The sequence below is a fragment of the Amphiura filiformis genome, chromosome 4 (assembly GCF_039555335.1).
Source record: "Amphiura filiformis chromosome 4, Afil_fr2py, whole genome shotgun sequence".
Taxonomy (NCBI): Eukaryota; Metazoa; Echinodermata; class Ophiuroidea; order Amphilepidida; family Amphiuridae; genus Amphiura; species Amphiura filiformis.
Window position 1 is genome coordinate 21,317,952 of NC_092631.1, and position 22,419 is coordinate 21,340,370.

The following is a 22,419-nucleotide window of genomic DNA, read 5'->3' on the forward strand; positions in this document are numbered from 1 at the left end:
AGTGACTTTAAATAGAGTTATGAATGTCACCCGTTTATTATGATGTGAAGTATTACATTTTCAAAATGTGCAAATTTTTATTGTATACATATAAATGTGATTTGCAGAAAACCATATTTTTATAACATAATTATCGGTATTTTTATAAGAAAGAGTGGTGTATGCGTGCAAAGATTGTAGTATTAGTGAAATGATATCATAACATTTATATCAATTGTTGCAATTGTGATCATATCATGATGTTGGTAAAAATAAACACATGTCTAACAAGGCAACCTGGTATTTCTGTTTGTGTTTTTTGTTCTGTGTTTGTTGTGGAGAATTTATATCCTAATAGGCCCGTTAAAGTTTCTCAAACTGAAAAACATCCCTAAATCTACACCAAATTATCTGTCTGTTGTTTTAAATTTAAGGGGGGTACTACACCCATTGCATTTATCAGTGATGTACCACTTTTTGGATTCTACCTTTAAAAGCATGTAAGCTACATTGATACCGATGCCACCAATAGAGCGACAGGATTTGCCCCTTTAATTTGCATACCACTTGGTCCAATTTTTTTCTCATTTCTTCACAAAATGCAAAAAAAAAAGCTATGGGTGTAGTACCCCCTTAAATTTGAAGCCTATATCCATACACAGGGAAAAAATAATTTAAAATGGATTGTTTAAATGGTGTAAAAGCTTTTGTTTAACTTGTTAATTGAACAAGCGGCGCGCATTTATTTAAGTGATTTAGGGGGTGTCATTTTCTTCGGTAAGGGGGGTCATGAATATGTCGGTGACTGGGAGTCTTAATTTTTTATGACACCCCCTATCGCGAGCTAATTTTTTTATGACCCCCCATCTCGAGTCAAAATATTTTATGAACCTCCTCCCCCCGCCCCTTTCGTCTACACAGACTCAAGACAAATTATTCTTTGCCGGAAGTAAGGCGTGGCACAGGCAAAAACTTATGAATTTGCGCGCAAATATTTAGCATTATATAATTAAAGATTGTGCGCACATCTTGATTGTAAGTTTAACAAATGCATGCACAGTGCGCACAAATTTTAAGTCACCAGCCAGCCCCCTATTTTGAGTCCAAAAATTCTATGACCCCCAGTATATATTCATGCCCCCACCTTAGCTGTGGCTATTTTAGTGCTATACAGGGGCGGATCCAGAAATTTTCAATAGAGGGGGCGCCGAGCCACCACCGCCGCTGCTGCGGCTCGGCGCCCACACAAAGTCAGGCGCCGCTCTGCAAAAATACACAGAGTCAGGCGCCGATCTGCAACAAATACCCGGAACAAATAGAGGGGGCGCGCGCCGGGTGCGCCCGCCTCTAAATCCGCCACTGCTATATTTTGAGAACTGTGATGAGGGACAAATCCAACCTTCAATTAAAAAATCTTAAACCAGATAGATTGAAATTTAGAATTAGATTACAAATATGAATCCAATAGAAAATTGTTGTTCTTGCAGATTTTCAAATAATGATTGATATTTTTAATCCGAGGCCGGGATCTGAGCATGAATTAATCTTAAAGACCCATTGAGTGATCCCAGAGCAAGTGTAAAAAAATTAAAATTGTTTAAGTGAAGGATAAGTCATTCAAATTGTCATTTGTATTTTTGAAAAACATTCTTAATCTAATTCTGATTGGTTAAATTTTACCAAACTAAATTGTCAGCTCCACTTTATTTGGTCTTGTGAAAAAAGTTTTTCCTGATCCATCCACCAATTAACCAATCAGCAGCTTAGCTCTTTGGCAGCTCGTCGCAAATCTTATAGACCGCTCGACGTCCATTAATTTACGCCCATTGGAATTGATGATTTAGATGTTTTTCTGACAGGTTTACACGACCAAAGGCACTCATATATGTTACGCTGTGTGTGTTTTGATGCTCATGACATCAATATTAAGTAAGAAGTGAAAAATATTGAAATGGGATATTCGGTTCAGAGAACGGGCATGCACTATTTATAAGCTTACTTAAATTTTAAGCTTACCTATTTTTAGTACTATAGTCAAATGCAGCAAACCTTTGGGCCTTTGCTTTGACGAGAGCGACTACCGTGATGTTGCAAATTCAGCGCTAACAATGTGTACGGCGCATAGTTCATTCATAAATTTCCACTTTATAGCAACAGCAGATCGCCTCAGCAGCCAATCAGAGACAAGTCGTCCAACGCAGTAAATACGCCGATGTATACTTACAGTACGCTGGCGGCTCGTCAAAGGTTTACTGCATTTGATTATAGCGGGAGATTCGCGCGGGTCCCCGCTAGTTGAGTATAAGGGAGCGGTTACTGTAAAAGTCAATATTTTCGCGAGAAGATATTTTCGCGATTTTGAACATTTTGTCAATTGCGCGAGAATTAAATTTCGTGGTTTTGATATTGATACAATAGAAACCTAATGCAAAAGGTTATTTTCGCGAGTTTTTATTTTCGCGATTTTATGTCCACTCGCGAAATTCGCGAAAATAAAAACCTCGCAAAAATTTCTACTTTTACAGTAGTAAACGGGAGTGGTTTGTGGTATTATTACAGTGATGATAGTGATGTGTCATATGTTACCTGGAAATTTTTAGAATTGAGAATCTTCCCCCGATCCCGACAAACTTTTTTCTTCTTCTTCTTCTACCGGTGAGTACATTCCTCTCTTCGAGAGTATCGTCGTACTGTGTGATATTCCCTCATGATCATGTTTCATGATATTCCCTCAATTCCCAGACCCCCATGTTGAAAGTTGCGACCGCACATCATATGCCCCCTCCCGTTATGTGCAAAAAGTCATTTTTATCATGTTTTATATTGTGTACATGTGCAACATTCGAAATGTAAAATAATGCGGGTTATGTAATGTAGGCCTAATAATAAAAAGTACCCTTTCCCCTCTCCCTCCCTGGGCCACCTCTGAAACAAATGTATATATCCCTTACACCCCCCCCCCCATTGTGGGGCCCCTCTGAACACTATGGTCATGTCTACACCACTGTTGGGGCCAAAAGATTGCCCAGATTTTATACCGGGGTATGGAATGTACTAATAAAAAATCTATCCCTGCCCCCCCCCCCCATGCCCAGGCCACCTCTTAAACAAATGCCCCCGAAACCCCTGTGAAACACTATGATCATGTCTACATCACTGTGTTGGGGTTAAAATGATTGCCCTAATTTTAAATTATTGAATTAACATTTTAGGTATATTACCCGGGGTATATATAAACCTCAACACATGAATATGGAGACAGATTTTTTTTATCAGTACAGGCAACTACTCTGCTCTAACACAAAATTCCTCTACTGTTTCAACTTGTTGGGCAATAGAGGGAAATATTTGCTTATAACCTACATGAAGCTCTGTTACTAACATTAGGCCTACTGGTTCTGTAGTTGTTCAATGTATAAATATACCTCTACGTCCAGTAAGCATTGGCTCGCTGCCAAGGTGTATTTCTATAGTGATAATAAGACTGCCAGTGTTGTCTGTAAATTTATTCCAAAATTGACCAAATCAAATAAACTACTATTTATCTCTCAAGTCATGACCAATAAAGTAGCCTATATTTAATTTATAGGTGTGTCACGTGTGTGATGCTTGTGGGAACTTTAAATCCTAGTAACTTGATTCTGAGACCTGATGACTTGCCCACGATAGTTAACACATTCGATGCTAAAGATGTTGCAACAGATGTTATTTATTCTGTTGTTAATGTTGAAATTTAAGACTTGCTCAAGAAATCTAGCTGCAATTTTGCACACAATAGTTTACACATTTGATGCTAAAGATGTTGCAACAGATGTTATTATTTATTAAAATTAAAGAAAGTTATTTTGATGAGTCAACTGTCATGACTAATTGAGTAACTGAACAGTATAAAATTTTGCAATTTTAGTAACATTTTTGATTAGATCTCCTGCGCTGATTGTCTGTGTTTACTTCTCACAGTGTTTTGATGATTTTTTAATAATTTTCTAAACATGAGCAAATTCTCATTTCCAAGGGCCATCAGCGACCCCAAATGTGGGCAACCCCATAGTTTGGGACATATACACAATTCTTGTAAAATCATCAGGTGTGGGGAAAAAAATCTAATAACTAATAATTTCATTTCAATCCTCAGGATCTGTGGCAATATTCAGGAGCTTGTCTTCAATCAAGCAATGTTTATGGTTTTCATCCAAAGCAACAGTGAAAATGGAATCGGATCAGTCAAAGAGTTTTACAGCATGCACATCTCATTTCATCCATGTTGATGGGATACCAACCAAAGTGATCAAAGTAGATGGACAGTCTACAGGTATTGGTAATGGAGGAGTGAGGGGATGTATAGAAAGATATACCAGTAATGTCATCTTCCTAATCATTCCAGGTGAGAAAACAGTGAGGGTCAGTGTATTAGCTAACCACCTGTCATTTTGGACAGGCAGTTTACTCCTGGGACAGGCAAAATTAATGTCTGTTCCACTATGCTAAATTCTAAAAGTAATGCTTGAATTAGTTCTGTGAAGTCAAAACAAGACCAGACTAATAAAACAAGGCTATAGTATACAAATATTGACTGCTATGAAGGCCCAAGGTGATCTCAAAAAGTCTATGCTGTGACCTGAGGCACAGCCGTGGGACATAGTATGGTTTTGAGATCACTGCGGACCTATAGCTATAACTTTAACCATGTTCCGAATATTAGAGCAGTCAATATTTGTTTTATGTACCGAATGGATGATGTTGCGATTGCTCATGCATAGACACAGTGGCATAGTTCATTTTGAGGGCATAACTAATTCAATGACCACACTTTTAACCAATCAGATAACAGGAATCTATATGAAGTATTAACAATAGCTATTTGAACTGAATCACACCCCAGAAGAAGCAGAAGTCTGGTTTATGTTTTCATGGTCAAATTGTGACAGGCAGGTTTGGTGAAAATGATAGGCATTTGTCAAATCATAGCTAAGACCCTGTTGAAGGTTGTAAAATTTATGTCAAGCATATCTAGGCATTAACAGCTGTAATCGGGGAAATATACTGACAAAACGTCAGTGAGGCCAAGTGACGTGGAGAAAGGGTCGCCGTATGGCAGGTCAGGGCATAAAGGAAAGCTATTAAGTGTAGCCAGCAATTGGGTGTTACAGAGTGAAAGGAGGTATTTAAGGGGTATACCGGGATCTAGGCGGAGAAAAAGTTTCCATATTGACCCTCTGATAGGCCCGAAATATGTGTACATCCATATCAAAAGGATGCGCTTGTCGTCTGCTACATGTGTCTCTTTTTACATAATAGTTAGTAATAAATACCAGACTCATCTCAAGTGCAGGTCACTTCAAATCATCCCCAGGTCATGGTTTAGGAACACAGAGAACATACTTAAACCAGCATGTGACTTGGGGATGATTTAAAGTGATCTTAAGTTGAGATGAGTGTGGTATTTTATTTTTACCTGGTTGAAATCGGGTGGGGAGACTAAGAACTGTTTTTCCCAATTTCCCTTTTTCGTAGCTTGTTTTAACCATTGATATTAAAATGCAATACAACATACAATACTACCAGCAAAAATTGTGACCATCACAGCTTTTCGGCAATTTTGTGGAGGAATAATGTTCTCCCTGTATTTACAGCCTTTTTGTCCAGGTATTTTGAGCTTGCTCCGCCCTCCTGTTGTTTAGCTCTGTTTTCTGTCACACATTGAGGCCTAGCATTAAATGTTTCCAAATCTTTGAGAACTTTGTCTATTGCTCCAGTGGTTTTAATATGAGAAGCAAAACATGTATGCCCCATACTAGATAGTGCATACATTGTAGTTGCCACAATTCACCACAGTTTTTGTTCACATCATACAGTATGTACAAAAGATATCTTGGGCATTTTAATCAGTTTTTGGTTTTTGGTGCTTCTGTTGAACATTAAAAAATGTACTACTGGGTAATGAAAAACTATGAGCTTTCTTCTGATACCAAAATCTCAGTTTTGATGAAGAAAATGGGGTTGAAGCTGTAACACCCATTTAAGCATGAGCCATTATTGTTTGTTTGTTTGTTTTATAGGTAATCCAGGTATACCAGATTTTTATGAATTGTTTATGGAGACTATTTTCAAAGCTAGTAATTGTCAAGTTCCTGTGTGGGCCATAGCACATGCTGGACATATAGCACCACCTAAAGTCCTTAAAATCACTAACAAAGGTAGGTAAAAACGCCTTTATGCAGTGTTTAGCTGAACTGTTTAGACATTGAAAAGTTTGTTTTGTTCGGTTCTGTCTGTCTTTTTGAAATGTTCTTTTTGCAGTAGACATTTTTATTTGGGTCTGTCATTAAAAATTAGGGTAAAGGGAAAGACAATACCATAAACTTCTGTTGAACACTGTTGAGCAATAACCAATCTCACCAAGCTGAGAAAAGACTCAGCTATTGCCCCCCCCCCTATCATGGTTGGTGCACCCCGGATGACTCATGCTATGTTACTGCCAATAATTTTTGTGGTAGTCTTGGTTACCCAATCGAGCATGGTCTTGGGTCTGTTATAGGGGATGGATGAGGCATTAACATACCCAACAACAATATTGTTTCTGATGTAAATACATGTACCGTACACATGTGATATTAAATGGGACTATCCTTTGTAAGAATTTAATTTGATAAAACCCAGGGATAAAATCATTAACATGATGAAAGTTCCCCAAAACAGCATGTATACTTGCTGTTTTTAATAGTTTTTATAATTTGTTTTACCTGAATTTTTCAGAGAGAATGTATGAAGCCTACAGTCTTGATTACCAAATTGAACACAAGGCAGCCTTTATTAGTGAACATATACCAGCAGATAAGAAGTTAATTCTTATTGGACATTCAATAGGTAAGTTTATAAGAGAATGCTTGTTTGTTTACCCAGGTTGGTCCGTGAGGAACACATGCTAATCCATGGAAAACCATGGACCGTTCCAAGCTCATACAAATGCACAAGCCTGGATAGCCAGTGTAGGCTAATATATGCATGCTGGCCTAGATAGCTTTGATAAACAAAGCAAGAAATGGAAGAAAATAGCTAGGAAAAAGAGAAAAGAGAGAAGGCCACTCCCAAACACAATTGTACAATTTTACTCTTAGCCCTTACTTCGTGAGAAAGGAAACTGGAATTCCAATCTCAGGCCCCGCTGCAAAGGCTTTGAAGCCTGTAGTCTTGATTACCAAATTGAACACAAGGCAGCCTTTAGTGAATACATACCAGCTGACAAGAAATTAGTTCTCTATTGGACATTCAATAGGTAGGTTTATAAGAGAATTCTTGAAACAGACAGTCTTTATGACCAAATCGATCAGAAGGCAGCTTTTATCAGTGAACACCTACCGGCAGACAAAAAGCTGATTCTTATTGGACATTCAACATGTTCAATGGTGTTCATTAATGAGATTTAGATGGTATTTAACCATGAAAGAAAAATAAATGACTTTAATAGGTTGCATTGAATTTGAGCGTATACTCTTGCAACTCTTTATCTTCAAATCTGTTTCTCACTTCTCTTTCATATGGGCCAGCATGCTATTATATAGGCTTTTAGCCTGGCTTGAGCAATGAACATTTGCTTGAGCTGGTCCCATCAGGACCCAAGGTTGTCTTCACACAGAGCGACTGTTTAAACAAACATCGATGCTAAATAGCAACTCGACTATATACTATCACACAGTGTGCACATCTATTGTGAGGGTTCTGTGTATTAAACGGACACTAACTACACAGTAACACTGTCTTTGCTTTTATAAGCTAAGATAATACAATCAACATTAGATGATTCTACCCGAGAGCAGGATCCGTAACACTGCCATCTCCAAGAAGCGCCTCCATTAAATATAAGGTGTCTACACAGCATGATTCAGCGATTTGCATGCGAGAAATAACCGTGTAGTGAGCATGTTTCTTAAGCGTATTACAGTGCGTGTATAAAGGAGCTCATGGCGTGATACCGTGAACTTGTAGGGAGCTCATGACGCATTGCCGTAAGAAAGCCAAGAGTATGCATTAATGTGTATCTAGCTTCACGTGTAAAGTCACCCATTATTAGACTCCAGGTAGTCTTAAGTTAAAGTATAATAGTTTTTATGCTCTGCAAGCTAGCCATAGGCTTCAACATAAAAAGTCCCAAGTTTTGAGATATTTTTTCAAAATATCAAGAGCTATCTTATGAACCACTGAACCAATACTAGGTTTGTACTCATTTTACTGCACTTTTTGTGGCGATTACAAATATGTTTTTTTACAATTCTGACATTTTTGAATTTAAACAAATTGAAACTTGTCGTCTGCAATTGACACCTGCGTGGAAAGTGTCAATGTTTGCATGCATTGTACAATGTCAGAGGAGGCTTAAAGGCATTCCTACAATGCACTATGATTGGGAAATTTGATCAGTATAACCTAATTTTAAAGGCAAAGTCCCCATTGCCACACACACAAAATGGTAATTTTAAAACTGCAGCCAATGAGCTAATAGTTGAGACTTATGACTGATATTTGATTTTCTTACAGGAAACATTCATATTGTCCCACTGCATTAATTTTATTCCTAAGTCTCGATGTTTTGAATGTTAAATAATAGGATGAAAACACCAGATATTTGCACACAATTCCAATGCAAGGTATGACCAACTGTACCACATGTATACAAAAGCCAGACATACAAGGTCAGAAACCCCATTGGGTTGTGGGAATGTCTTTAAACATCCTCTGGTACAATGTATTGTGTATATAGTCACATGTTTTCATATGTCTTCATTTTGTTATTGCAGGTTGCCACATCATCTTAGGACTCATGAAAGCCATTCCATCACTTCCAATCATCAAAGCATTACAATTATTCCCTACCATAGAACGCATGTGGGGTACCCCTAACAGTACTCTCGTAGCACCTCTAACCATATACTGTCGTTGGATAGCTTTTCCAGTGACATATCTGGCTAATTATCTGTCCGATTATGTCAAGTGGCGATTTGTCAGTTGGCTTGTAAGAGATAGAAAGGTTAGTAGTATTTGATATAGTTGGTATGGTAGATTGCAAGAAAGTTATAGGCTATTCTATTTCAAATCCACACTCCCACTGTGGAAGATTTAGCTAATCTTCCACAGAGGGAGTGTGGTTTTCAAATAGAAAATCTGACAATTGGGCAAGTTCCATTTGAAACACATACTCCCTCTGTGGAAGACCGTTCTAAAATCTTCCACAGAGGTATATGGCAGATTTTAAATGGAATAGCCCAATTTTCCTTTGTCATTACATTACATTACATGTGCCTTACAGAATTTGTCATATATCATCACCTCTTTCAGCCAAATCAATAGTAATACCTCATTCTGTCAAACAGTACCTGTGACTGTCAATATTTGATAACCAAATGCCTCAGGTCCTGGTCCACATATTACTAAATAAGTATCCTGTGTATCAGTGTTGGCATACTACAATTGCGTATCATTCGTGAATGATGAAAATTGTCATCATTGAGCCAGTTCGTAGCATGATTGTGTCTTAATCGCCTACCACAATGTCATGTGTGTCCACATTTGATCACTGTATACATATTTACTCAATGAATCAAATCCGAGGGCAACATCATGAAGAATGACACCCTATGTCCAGAAGTGATCACAAAATCATGACAAAGTGCTGACAGTGTGAAGGCTCTGTGAAGTGAAAAGGAAAACATTGTTTATAAGGCAAGATAACGTAATGTCACTTACAGCTTTCTTGCATTCTCCTTTTTTGATATACTCTGTCCAGCTTCATTTGTGAAGTAAGAATAGGTGTGATGCTAATATCGTCAGGCAAGTTTAAAAACAGAATCCATGTTTCTGACTATATCGACCTAGAGACAAAACACACAGTTCATTTTTTGGCCATGTGTCAAATTGTCAATTAAATTTTCCAGGATAGACACTGCATATCACTCATGCTGTACATACCGAACGCGTATTACGTATGAACATAAACAACTTCAACGTTTCGGCAAAAAAATTTGCTATTTCCTCTTTCATGTGTGCTGTATTATAGTGATAATATATCTCGTACACATTATTCATGCATTTAATATCATAAGGATACTGCGCCACCCTTTTTTAGTTATGAAGTACGATATGTGATGCACAGATCAATTGGTGGTGGAAATAGAATAAATTATAGATTTTACTTCACTCTTGAAGCGGGACAGAATATCAAGTACATGTAATAAAGTTAACTAACTTTAACTAGCTTACTCTTATTCTTACAGGATGCATTGTGATTCTCCGGTTGCTGAAACGTGTTCCTACCCTACCAGTGCTCAAAGCCAATCTTTTGTTCCCCGTCATCGAGCGCCTCCCAGAAACCCCAAATCTCTACTATTACGGTTTCCCTATCATGAGCCTGATGTATGTTAAAAGGCCAGGGCTAATTCTGTTGCATGTTTTATCATATCTAATGCCTGATTGGTTGAAGCGGAGAATTGTGGCTATCCCAGGCTGGGGCAAACAGGTACAAAGTTTATACATCAAAGTATGAATTACTTTTTTAGGATCCCTGGCGATACGCAGCTGCATGTCAGATGCATAACCAGTTTAGTCTTTCCGAGGAGGGGAGGGGGGATATTCCTAGTTGTTCAGGGCTGAAATAACATTAATCCTCATTCTATTTTCTCCCAAATGAATTTCTGAGGGGGTATTCTGCCCCTTCTGAGCTATTGTGCCATCCCCAAGTCTACCTGCCCACAAATGCACGTCTCGGTATCCATATTTTACAGGAAACAGTGCCTTAGCTTGTAATAACTGTAAAGTGACCATGGCAAGGTGTGTAGGATTCATAACCTCATGAATATACACAGGAATTGTGATCCAATTAAAAACATTTGATTGCTTGCACTTATTGAACGGTCTTAACTCATTAATATATCTCCTAAAGACTCCTGGAACAGTCTGACTGAATGAAAATCGCGGAATTCGGAGGTAAAGCGGAAAACGCATTACTGAGAAAAAATAAGCAGAAATGAAATAAAAAAAAAAAAAAAAATACAATTGAAAAGAAATAAATAAAATACTAAATGAAATGGGTCTTCAAAATTCATCAAAATAAAGTAAAATCCGTCATAGATTTACCGTACAACGCCTGTCCTACCTCCCATTGCAGCAATGATACCCGATCAGTTTATTCTTGGTAAGATTCTTGTGAAATTTATTATGTCAGAAATGTGCAAAAATAATTACAAAGCGGAGAAAAGCGGAATTTAGCATTTGTAAAGCAGAAAATTCTTGGCTTTACTCTAAGCGTTATGGCAATGTGCAAACATACAAAGCCATCACGCTTCTGTGATCGGTGTCTCTTATTGATGGCGCTATGTAAAGTTTGCCTGATCAATTTTTTTGTAGGGTAGGTTTTGATATTTTATTACACCTGATAAAATGCCAGATATGGCAGTTATCATGAATAACTTCTGATTTCATACAACGACCTCAAAATAGATGGTGCGCATTGATTATTATTTGATTAAACGTTTATATGATATCGTCGGGTGCATTACATACTGACAAATCTGAACAATTGGGTAAAATCCATAGTGACGGATGTTGAGATTTCATGAAAAATGGTTATTCCATATAGCGATGGATAATTTGGCAATCTGTTACCTAGATGTGAGATGAAAAATTTTGACCGCCAACATTTTAACTTTTTGAAAATAACTTTTAAATGCGTACTTTTGTACAGACACATGATTTGCTGACCATTAACGGCAAGTTTATAATCTATTCAACGTTTTCTAGATGTCCATAGATAAATTTGCCATCAACATCCTTCACTATGTAAAACAACCCGGTTTTGACATATGTCACAATATAATGCATCCAACGATATTGCTGGACTTTATCTCTGCAGTATAACATTGGGGGCTATCATTTTCTTTGGAAGGGGGTCCCACTTTTTTTCCAAAAGTTGGCATCAATAAAATTAAGCCCCCCCCCCCTATTTTGGCAACATATTTTATGACCCACTACCACCGATACACCTAACCTCCTAAACAGGCTAAAGTTGTATTGAAATCAGTCTTTTTGAATAAAATAAACACACTATCTGTGGTCATCTTGTGACTCCCTACATTTTGGTCATCAAAATGTTATGACCCCCCTATTTTTCTTTATAATATTTATGACCCCCTGTATATTTGGGACCCCCCTTCCAAAGAAAATGATAGCTCCCTTATATGTTTTTTAACATGCATTTGATAAGCTTTATCTAATAAGTTATTTTGTTCGATTCTTGTGTTCTCATTATTTCAGGTCCCCAAGTGTAATATCCAAGCTGCCCTTAACCTCTTCAACCCTTACGTTGCTAATGCGGCCATTTACCTGGCAGCATGCGAGATGAAAGAAGTCATTGACTTAGATGTTGACAACGTGAAGAAACATCTCTCCAAGCTCCTCTTCTACTACGGTACCTCAGATGGTTGGTGTCCGCTGGATTTCTATTACGACGCCAAGGCGTTGTTCCCGGAGGGGGATATCAGGTTGTGCAAGCGTTGTATTGATCATGCATTTACCTTGGAGTCCAGTGAGCTGATGGCGGACCTTGTGTGGAACTGGATGAAGGATGATATTATGGCTGTGCAATAATAATAAATTTCATAGTGCCAAATAATGTATGTGACACTATCTGGTCCATCAAGGCCAAAGGAGACAGAGTTGAAATTGAGTTTTATTTTTCATCATTGTCTTCATGCTCAGTAAGCTACTATGCAGTATGGCTGAATTCAACAAAAACAAACAAAAGTATGATTACAACTCATAAACAAAAGTTCACTGCATGATTACGTTTGTAAACAACTAATTAAAACATTGGTTGGTCAAAGTTGATCTTTCAGGTTGGAACATTCAACATTATAGATGATTTGACTTCTGACGTCATTGCTTGGCAGTATGCGCACGCATCATCACAATTTCCATCCTTTTTTGCCTCGCAGTATGCGCATGCATCATATTTTGTTCAGGGCCCGTGCTTTTAAAACTACCGCCACATCACAATAAGGATATTGAACAGTGAAGTGGTTGATTGTAGTTCAACCAAGCATATTGATATACCAGTCCCTTGCGTTTGTTGATAAACATTGAGGTCAACTCATCTATAGGATGTCATCAAACTTTCTGGTTGCCTTAAACCTGTAGTTTACATATACTTGGATATGCAGTTTATATGAGCTTTTAAAATGTCGTATTTTTTATGATTGCATTTTATTAGTTTTTGCTTGGGGGCAAGGGGGCACATGAATTGACCAATTCAGCATCAATTCTGCGCCCCCTCCAAGCTAAATTAAGTCAAAATCATTTGAAAGATCAAGACTGATATTCAACTTCATTATAACTAAAATTAATTAGTGGTAGGCCTTATTGTTAAAATTTTCATGCGCTCTGCTCGTAGTTGTTTCAAGAACTGGGGGAGGGTGCCATTATGTATCCTTAACCCTAGGCACCACAACCCCTAGCTAGACCACTGCAAATATTTAGTATTGTAGAAGTCTTAATTGCTCGAGGTAGTTTTACAATGCACAGCTACGTATGAGTCTATATGATGTAACAAGAAACCACTTTGTATATTATTAGATAGACAAGATGAAATTATGTATAACAAATATGTATGTATATTATATATGAAATGTACTTGCCAATACAATTGAACTCACAGTTGAAAAACATTCAAAACTGAAACTATATGCTCTCAGGTCTAAGTCTTTATCGCACAATTTTCTTTATGCTTTTGGAAACACAATAGTTTTCTCTATCAGGTTGTAGGCGAAAGCGCAGATGGCAAAGTCGTGATTGTACAACAATACCATCTGTTTTTGTCACAGGTGACAAACAATTTTACTACACCTTTCTACTCTTTCCTCAGATTGGGTGGTGCTGTGGTGCATATAGATATTGAAAAAAAAACAATGAAAAACATGTGCACTTCTAAACTTCCAATACAAAAAATGGTGCTTCCTGCTTAATGGTGGTCATTGCAAGAAGGGAGATCATGTCACTGATGAACATATAATTATTGTAAATATATGGTAAAATTGTAACGCATGTTTTATACCTCACATTGAGGCCCATCATCCAAACATTTTGAGTTCATAATGGGCTATACCAGTTGAAATCCACAGCGAGTGAGAATTTCAAATGTGGGGTTACTTGAATGGGTGACTCCGTTTGAAATCTACACCCTGTGTGGAAGATTAAGGTCAAGTCTCCCATAGGGGGTGTATGGGTTTCAACTGGAATAGCCCAATGCTCAAGTAGTTTGGACAAGTTGTTTGGATTCTTGAAGTGAACTTGTGTATCAGGGTGGCGCATAGAACAGTACCCAATTTCTGAAGTGGAAATTTCAATTGAATGAACACAGCCTGACATAGCATGACGATTTTTTGCGTACACTTGCATGATGTACGTCAGCATCTGAGAACGCGGAAGTGAATCCAACCATGCCAACACACTTGTGATTGATTAGTTTTGTATCCAAGGTTGTGCGTTTGTGTTTTAGTTTGAAATATGTGATATTGTAGTGGATTATGTTCAACTCTTGAAGCTGTGTTCATTCAATTGAAATTCCTAGATAGTATACAAATTCACCTGAACATATTTTAGGTCTGAAAATTCACTGAGTTAAGAGAAAAGTATGAGCATTCACTCGATAACAAAATCTACATTTTGAAGGGGCAAGGTGGTGGGATGAGATGGTGTCAATTGGGTCACCCACCTTTAAATGTGGTATGCAAAAAATAATATTTTTATATATATTTTAAGAACATTGTCTAAAACCGATTTTAATGGTAGATTGTTAATAAACCAAAATTAAGCAAATGTTTTACTGTAACCTACTGGTTTTGTTTATACAAGTAAAAGGTGTATGTGTGTGCCAATTAAGATAAACAATAGAGTGTATGCAATAAACCAACCGGAACGGTATAACAATTGAAATGGCAGCCATGCTGGAGGACAGTTCTAATTAAGATAACTTAAGATGACAGAGGGACAGGTCTCTAGATCAATTCCACGACCATTCATACCTATCACACCTTTCTTGTATTATCATGCGAATTTTCCCGTGGTACCTTATGGAGGACATAATTTCATTTCAATGAGGATGACTCTGTTATGAGTGACGTCGTATTGCATACCCTCTATTGTAAATCTATTGATGAATTTTATGAATGATACTCACTAATAAAATGTTCACTTTAGTGAGCTTTCAGCTTGCAGTCACTAAGTCTTTTTCACAATCTTGTTATTGGTCTTCATGAGCATTACATGAGAAGTTGTTAACAACATCATGTGACAGTTTTTAAGTGTTTTTTTTTCAATTTTAATTTGTGGGGGAGCTTATGTTAAATTATTGAAAAATGTCTTGAAAGAAAAATGGTTTTACATCCCAAGGTCCGTATGCAGATAAGTTCTATGGAGAAGCAGCTTTTTGGTATTTACATATCCTTACTTGTAGCTTAATATTAGATAGCTCAGAGCTGCATTAATTTTTGGACTTTACTAGGAGTAAAGGTATCTCTCCTTAAGTCTAACCTCCCCAGTTAGTCCAGGTCTAAAGTTAGACTTGGTCTATCATTTTTTGTGCATACGGAAGGACCTAACATGTTTTCACAAATTCTACACCACCACCAATAAAATTTTTACTGTCCTTTCTGTTCAATTTCATGATTTTCATCCTATTTATCATGAAAACATGTATAAAACCATGTAGAATGTTGGACTAGCCCTCTTTTCAGGATATTCTTTATGAACAAGAATATCCTAAAAAGGGTCTAATCCCAAGCAACATTCTGCAGCATGGGCCATTTAAAACTACAACAATTTTGATTTTGATGTTTCAAATTTAGAATTTTCTTGCCAGAAAACATGTTGGGTCTAAAATCTAAATGTGCTATTCCAGTTGATATTCATACACCCCCTATGGAAAACATTACCTTATCTCCACAGGGGGTGTATAGATTTCAAATGTAGTCACCCATTCAGGCAACCCCATTTGAAATTCACACTCCCTGAGATTAAAGTCATGTCATCCATAGGCCCTGGGGATGGATTTCAACTGGAAAAGCCCATTTGTGTACATCCATATCAAAACGATGCACTTGTTGGCTGCTACATGTGTCTCATTTCACATAATAGCTAGGAACGAATACCAGACTCATATCAAGTGTAGGTCATTTCAAATCATCCCCAAGTCAAATTGTATAAGGAATGTTCTCTGTATTCCTAAACTAGGGATGTTCATAACATTTTGAAGTTCAATATTTTTAGCTGAAAGTTCTTTCATTTGAAAGAGAATTAAATTACCTAAACAATAAGGGGTCAATCATGTTTCTAGTGCATATACTTTTGAAGTTACACTACAGACAAAAATAGTGTCATCAAATTGCCCAAAATTTTGTGTGAAATTGTGACAGCAGGCACATGTACAATGCACACTACTGTATGTGACCCCAGATGACCTCCTATTCTTTACTGTAAGAAAACTGTTTTGGATGGTCTTGATTTACACACAAATTGCTTTTGAGCTAAATCGAGCGTCGACTTGGTGGAACATGGATTGCACTATGTGATAGTTTATGAATCCAGTATCATGCCAGTAATTTTTAGTGATTTTCTCCATTGAGCCCCACAGTATATACTAGTAAAGCCATTTTTGGACCGTACATGCACATTCCACTTCCCTATAGACGAATAGCGCCACCTTTAGTGTGTGATGTGAGCTAGCCTACCTAAACCATGTGACTTGGGATGATTTGAAGTGACTTCCACTTCGGAGATGAGTCTGGTATTTATTCCTCGCTAATCGCTATTATGTGAAATGAGACACATGTAGCAGCCGATAAGTGCAGCATTTTGATATGGATGTACACATTTAGCCCAACAGGTTTTCTGGCAAGAGAAATTTGAATCAACTGGACAGTGGCGTAACTAGACATTTTCATTTGGGGGGGCAAGCGGGGGAAAACATAATAATTGAGGGGGCACCAAATCCAGCACCTTTGGGCGACAAAAGAAGTTTATGTGTGCGGAGCGCGTGAAAATTTTTGGCATATTGAAGCTAAACTGGTGACATATGGTAAAAAAGATGACCAGATATGAGGTTAATTAATAACTCTCAAAAGTAGGCCTACTTTGACTTTTTCATTTGGGGGGGGCAAACAGGGGCAATGGTTCAAAATGGGGCGGGGGGCTCCCCCTGCTGGTTATACCACTGCAATTGGAATACCCCAATATGAAGATTTACTTCCAATGTGCTACATACAGATCAACTCGGAATGTTGCGTTTGACATCTAAATCCAAATAATGAACAAACCCACAACATGCATTGACTTACATTATAATACAGGTATATATTTTAATGTGATATAAATCAAGAAGTTGAATAATTTATACATGTAATCATACAACGATTGATTCATAGACAAACTTTTACCATAAACATGATATAATTGTATTTTATTGAAATTACGAAATATACTCTGGAATCCATGGAATGGAGTCAAGAAAAGTATGAAACACTGGTCAATATACTTAAGAAATAAAGGGTAATGCTTTATCATTTACACACAAATAATGTGTCCGAGGGAGTAAAAACGTAAATAATGGGCGAGGCGCAGCCGAACCCATTATTTAAACATTTTTACTGCCGAGGACATATTATATGCGTGTAAAGGATAATGCTGCACCCTTTATTTCTATTCTATTACCAGAAAATAGTGCGATTTAACGAGAAATATCATTTTTTGGTACAAATATTTTAAGTTGTTTACTTCAAGGTGGAGCACGTACGCGTAAGTGACAGCGCGAATCGCGGAAATATTGCACGCGTAACCAAGCGTAATGCTGTGCGTAGAATATGTTACGGCGCTTTAATTGACCCATTATTGCAGAATAATGGGCCCTCACGTGACGCGTTTCAACAAATCACAGTGCACAATGGGTCGTGGAGGTAATAGAATGTTTAATTGAAGCCAATCAGACATACGTATACGTTTCCATATGAAAAGCATATTGATCACCGCATGCGAGTGTCGACAGAATTGTAAATTTACATGGCCATATTTGGAATCGGCATGAAAAATTTAATAGAATGAGTACAAACAAGCCTAGTATTGATTCAGTGGTTCTTATCTCAAAACGTTGTGGGCTTCTTAAGGTGAAGCCTATGGTCAGCATGTGTAGCATTTCAAATTTAAGATAATGTGGTTCACATACTTTTAAGAGAAAACATTTATTCTCAAATATTTATATATGACATAAGGCAGAATACATACTTGTAATTTTAATGGATTAGTAATTTGTTAGTATAACCCCATGATGGGTAGCAACTCACATGAAAGGTGGTACAGGTGGGCCAGCAAGGGCCCCTTTTTCAGTCTCTCTGGCAGTTCCAAAAACTTATGCTCCAGTTCTTCAGCTTCACTTTGAGCTTGAGTAAAACTCTCAAAATTGTAATTCTTATAGCAGCTCCATTTTTTTTAATTTTCTTACAGGGATACCAGTAGCTTGAAGTGATTTTGCAGGAAATGTCTGAAAAAGCACATGCAAATTTTGGATATAAAGTCTCAAAACAGACTGAAAATAAACAAATGTGTGGAAATTTGGAGTAGGAAATCAGGCAGTCGCCTGAAAACTGGCATCCCTGGCACAATTTTAATTCACTAGACCAAAATCAATATGCCGCACACACCTACCAAAATGAGAAATGAGTGCCCCCTCCTTCGAAACAGCTAGGTGTTGCCCTCACAAAATTGGCAAAAATCATGTAAAATTGACCTATTTCTGCCCTCTCCCTAAGGCCAAAAAAAGATTATTTGTTGTCCTCCACCGACCGACCCTAATCTAGGAAAAAGGGCATTTTTTTAATGAATACTGACCCTAATTTTGGAAATTCCAGAAAAAGTTTTTTTTTTCTTTCAACATTTTTGACATCCTGAAAAGTTTTTTTACAGTTTCTACACACTTCTAAACTGTTTTAAAACATTAATGAAGTGGTATAGAGTAGAGAAATATAAAAATTCACAACTATTTGGGCTATTTATTTTACTAAAGGCATATTACAGTCATACTTTGGCTGTGATCTTTAAAGAAAAAATCCCAACCGACCGACCCAATTCTGAAAAAGTTATGGAGCACAAGCAAACAATCTTTTTTTTTTTTGGCCTTATTTGACATCTTTTCCTGGATCCACCCATGGTAATTCATCAGTGTTGGAGGACTCGGGACTCGGACTCGAGTCCTTTTTTCAAGGACTCGGACTCGGACTTGGACTCGGAAGCTAAGGACTCGGACTCGGACTCGGACCCCAAGGACTCGGGGACTCGGCCGAGTCCTCCTCGAGTCCGCAAAATAGGGCTTTTTTAGGTCTTTTATTTTTGTTCATTGTAAACTTCTTCTTATGCTTGATCAATGATCACATCACATGATTAATTTAAGTACCGTAATTTTGCATGCAAATAAATTCAGTTTGTAAATAAAAGTAGGCTACAACCAAAAAGCAAGTTTGCTTTCAGTTAAATATCTTTAATTGGTTAAATGGATTTTAATCATATTCTTTTGTTTTGGCATGACTGCTTTGTTAAACGCAAGTCTAGAATGAACATGAATAATAATAATAATACTCAAGTTAAATTTTTGGTAGGGGTGTGCGGCGCCGAACTTTGGGAACTATAAGAACTTACTTGGGGGAAAAATAGGGGCTTGATGAACTGAAATTTCAACATATTTGTTGAGGTCTGTGAACAAAAATTGGGCCAAATTATAGGCTTTGGAGCTAACAAATTCAAAATGTTTCCAAATTTGAGCTATAATACGTTTATGGGACCTTTGGACGTCCAACCGATCGATTTGAACGTACCATTGGCCAGGAGAGGAGGCATCTCTGTAGACGATAAATCAATATGACCTTCATCAAGTGAGGATCAGCCAAGCACGAAAACTTTTCTTGTTTAGCGCAACTGGCATATTATCTTTAAACATTTCTTACTGTAGGCCTAATCATAATACAGGCCTGCCTCCAGTGTAATGTGCGAGTAGAATGATTTTGATATTCTTCTTGATTTATTTTATTTATACTTTGTGGGAACAAGTTAATTTAATGTAGTATATGATTCTTAATATTTATTGCAAAGTATTGGTTAGTATTTTTATGTATTTTCCAATTGGATTTAAACATGTTTAATGCACACTGCATTTGTAATACTTGTTGGGGAGTAAACTTAATATTCTGTGTGCGTGGCCTGAACCAAAGGTCTGTAGTGCAAATCTGTTTATTTATCCAGCGTTTAGAGAACGTGTACTCAACCGTTGCTGTCAAAAGACCTTTGATTCTGGATTCTTGTCCGAGTATCTAATAACAATGTACCATATATGCCTACTGCGGATGCGGTGACATAGCATAATTCTCCACTGATGTATAGAACAGTATTAACAAACTTTAGTACTTCTCGGACCTAAAGATTATAAGGGATTATACACCTGGATGATGTTGTATTCATACTTGCACCTACCTGCACCTACTGCGATGTCGCCCGAAGATAGCCTATCGAATATGCTCCTTGTGTGGCGTGTAAATAAACGAATTAGGTATGAAGCATGCACGCAAGGTTAACATCGTCACACGTCTGCACATGCCCGTAGATGCTAGGCCTAGTATGAACTTTCATTTAACATTCTAACCAAGCACATGCACCTCAAATCAAACCTTCTACCTCTCCTCTGGCAAACATAGTCCAAGGGTCCCTTAAACGTACTATAAAGAGCTGCAATTTTCAGTGTTAGGCTCAATGAACTGGAGCATCTCTGTTTCCAAGATATGCTACCTATGGAGCTGAGCAAGAATTATGAGCATGAATGGGGGGAAGGTAAAATTGAGGGTAACATTTTTTTGACCGATCGAAAGGGAGGGTGAAAGCAATTTTTGGCAAGCCGAGAGGGGGAACAAGCTATTTTTAGCACATATGGGGCATCTTTCAAATAAAACGCTCTAAAAAGGCTTAGAAAACAGTACGAAAACACTTACATACTGCAAATTTCCCTGATCGCTGCGCTCGCAACATATATCAACACCATTTAAAGTTGGTAAATTGGCACCCTCAATAAATGGCATGTGCAAAGGGGGTGCAAAGATTTTTGGCATGCCGGGAGGGGAGGTGGGCAAGCAATTTTTGGCTGTCTGAGAGGGGATAAGCATTTTGTGCAATTTCACCCCTCCCTGGGCTCCGCATTATTATTGCACAGCCCCAAAACAATACTAGGCATGCTAGGTGGGATTAGCAAATTATGTATTTACAAGAAAATAATATAGAACTAAAATTCTGGTTATGTATATGCCTATGTTGATAAAGTATTGGTGAAAACCCGGGCTTGAATTTGATACAAAAGGACTCGGACTCGAACATTGAGGACTCGGACTCGGACTCGGACATCAGAAATTGGCAGGGACTCGGACTCGGACTTGGACTCGGACACCAAGGACTCGGACTCGGATGGTGAGGACTCGACTACATCACTGTAATTCATGTGATCATACTCTAGGTACATGTTGACAACAGATGATAATGAGATGCATGCATACATTTTAATATAATATTAATATGTTTCATTTTCATAACAAAAACAACAAAATAACATCAGTTAAATAACATCACTGACTATAAATGAAATAAACAAAAACATTAGAAATTATATTATCATTATAACACAATAAAGATATAGATGTATAAAAGAAAATATACAAGATATAAATTTGTCATTTCAATAAATGAATGAAAAGGATAATTTAAATGTGACAGTAATACATTTTATCGATTCCCTTTTAATTTAGGGAAAAAAGCCCACAAGTTTGATGATGTCCAATAAACTAAAATCCTTTTGTTAGGGAGTCAAAACATCATATTACGGTTGTAAAAAACTAGTTAAAACATCAGTACAATTTAATCTTTTGAATTTTCAATATTTCACACTTACGTTACAGGGAGGGAGGGAGTCAGCCCGAGCTAACAAAAGCACTTACATTTACAGGACGTCATCAGACTTTAGGTTAATTTGTTCGCTTATTGGTTCCTCGTTATTAGATAAAGATTTCGCAATAAGATTATGACTTAATATCTACTTGGAATATTACATAAATAAGAATGATATTGATAAACACTTCTATATAATGAGTGCATTATAAATATACTGTTAAGTAGATAGCACCTTGGGTACTTAAGTTATTTTTAGGGGACACTTTGTACAACAGGGTGTCCAAGTGTCATGCTACTATTTTTAACAATAATAGCAACAAGAGAAAGAAAGATGGATACAACATCTGTAGCTTTCTATTTTTAATTTGGGGGTTTGTTTTACAGAATTCCAGTATAAAAAATAAACCAGAAATTCCCCCACCCCCAACA

General features: G+C 37.3%; 1 protein-coding gene across 2 annotated transcripts; it reads left to right on the forward strand.

Annotated features, from left to right (window-relative positions):
• Nucleotides 1–1,795: 1,795 nt before the first annotated feature.
• On the forward strand, nt 1,796–12,672 carry LOC140150683 (lipid droplet-associated hydrolase-like). 2 transcript variants are annotated; one of them, XM_072172760.1, is made up of 6 exons: nt 1,796–1,908; nt 4,115–4,363; nt 6,039–6,176; nt 6,736–6,846; nt 8,775–9,004; nt 12,283–12,672. In XM_072172760.1, exons 1-6 carry the CDS (start codon nt 1,887–1,889, stop codon nt 12,613–12,615), a joined length of 1,083 nt encoding a protein of 360 aa, XP_072028861.1. In that variant the 5' UTR covers nt 1,796–1,886; the 3' UTR covers nt 12,616–12,672. The 2 variants fall into 2 exon arrangements, with proteins under 2 accessions (XP_072028861.1, XP_072028862.1); XM_072172761.1 differs by lacking the exon at nt 12,283–12,672 and adding an exon at nt 10,248–10,462.
• Nucleotides 12,673–22,419: the final 9,747 nt, after the last annotated feature.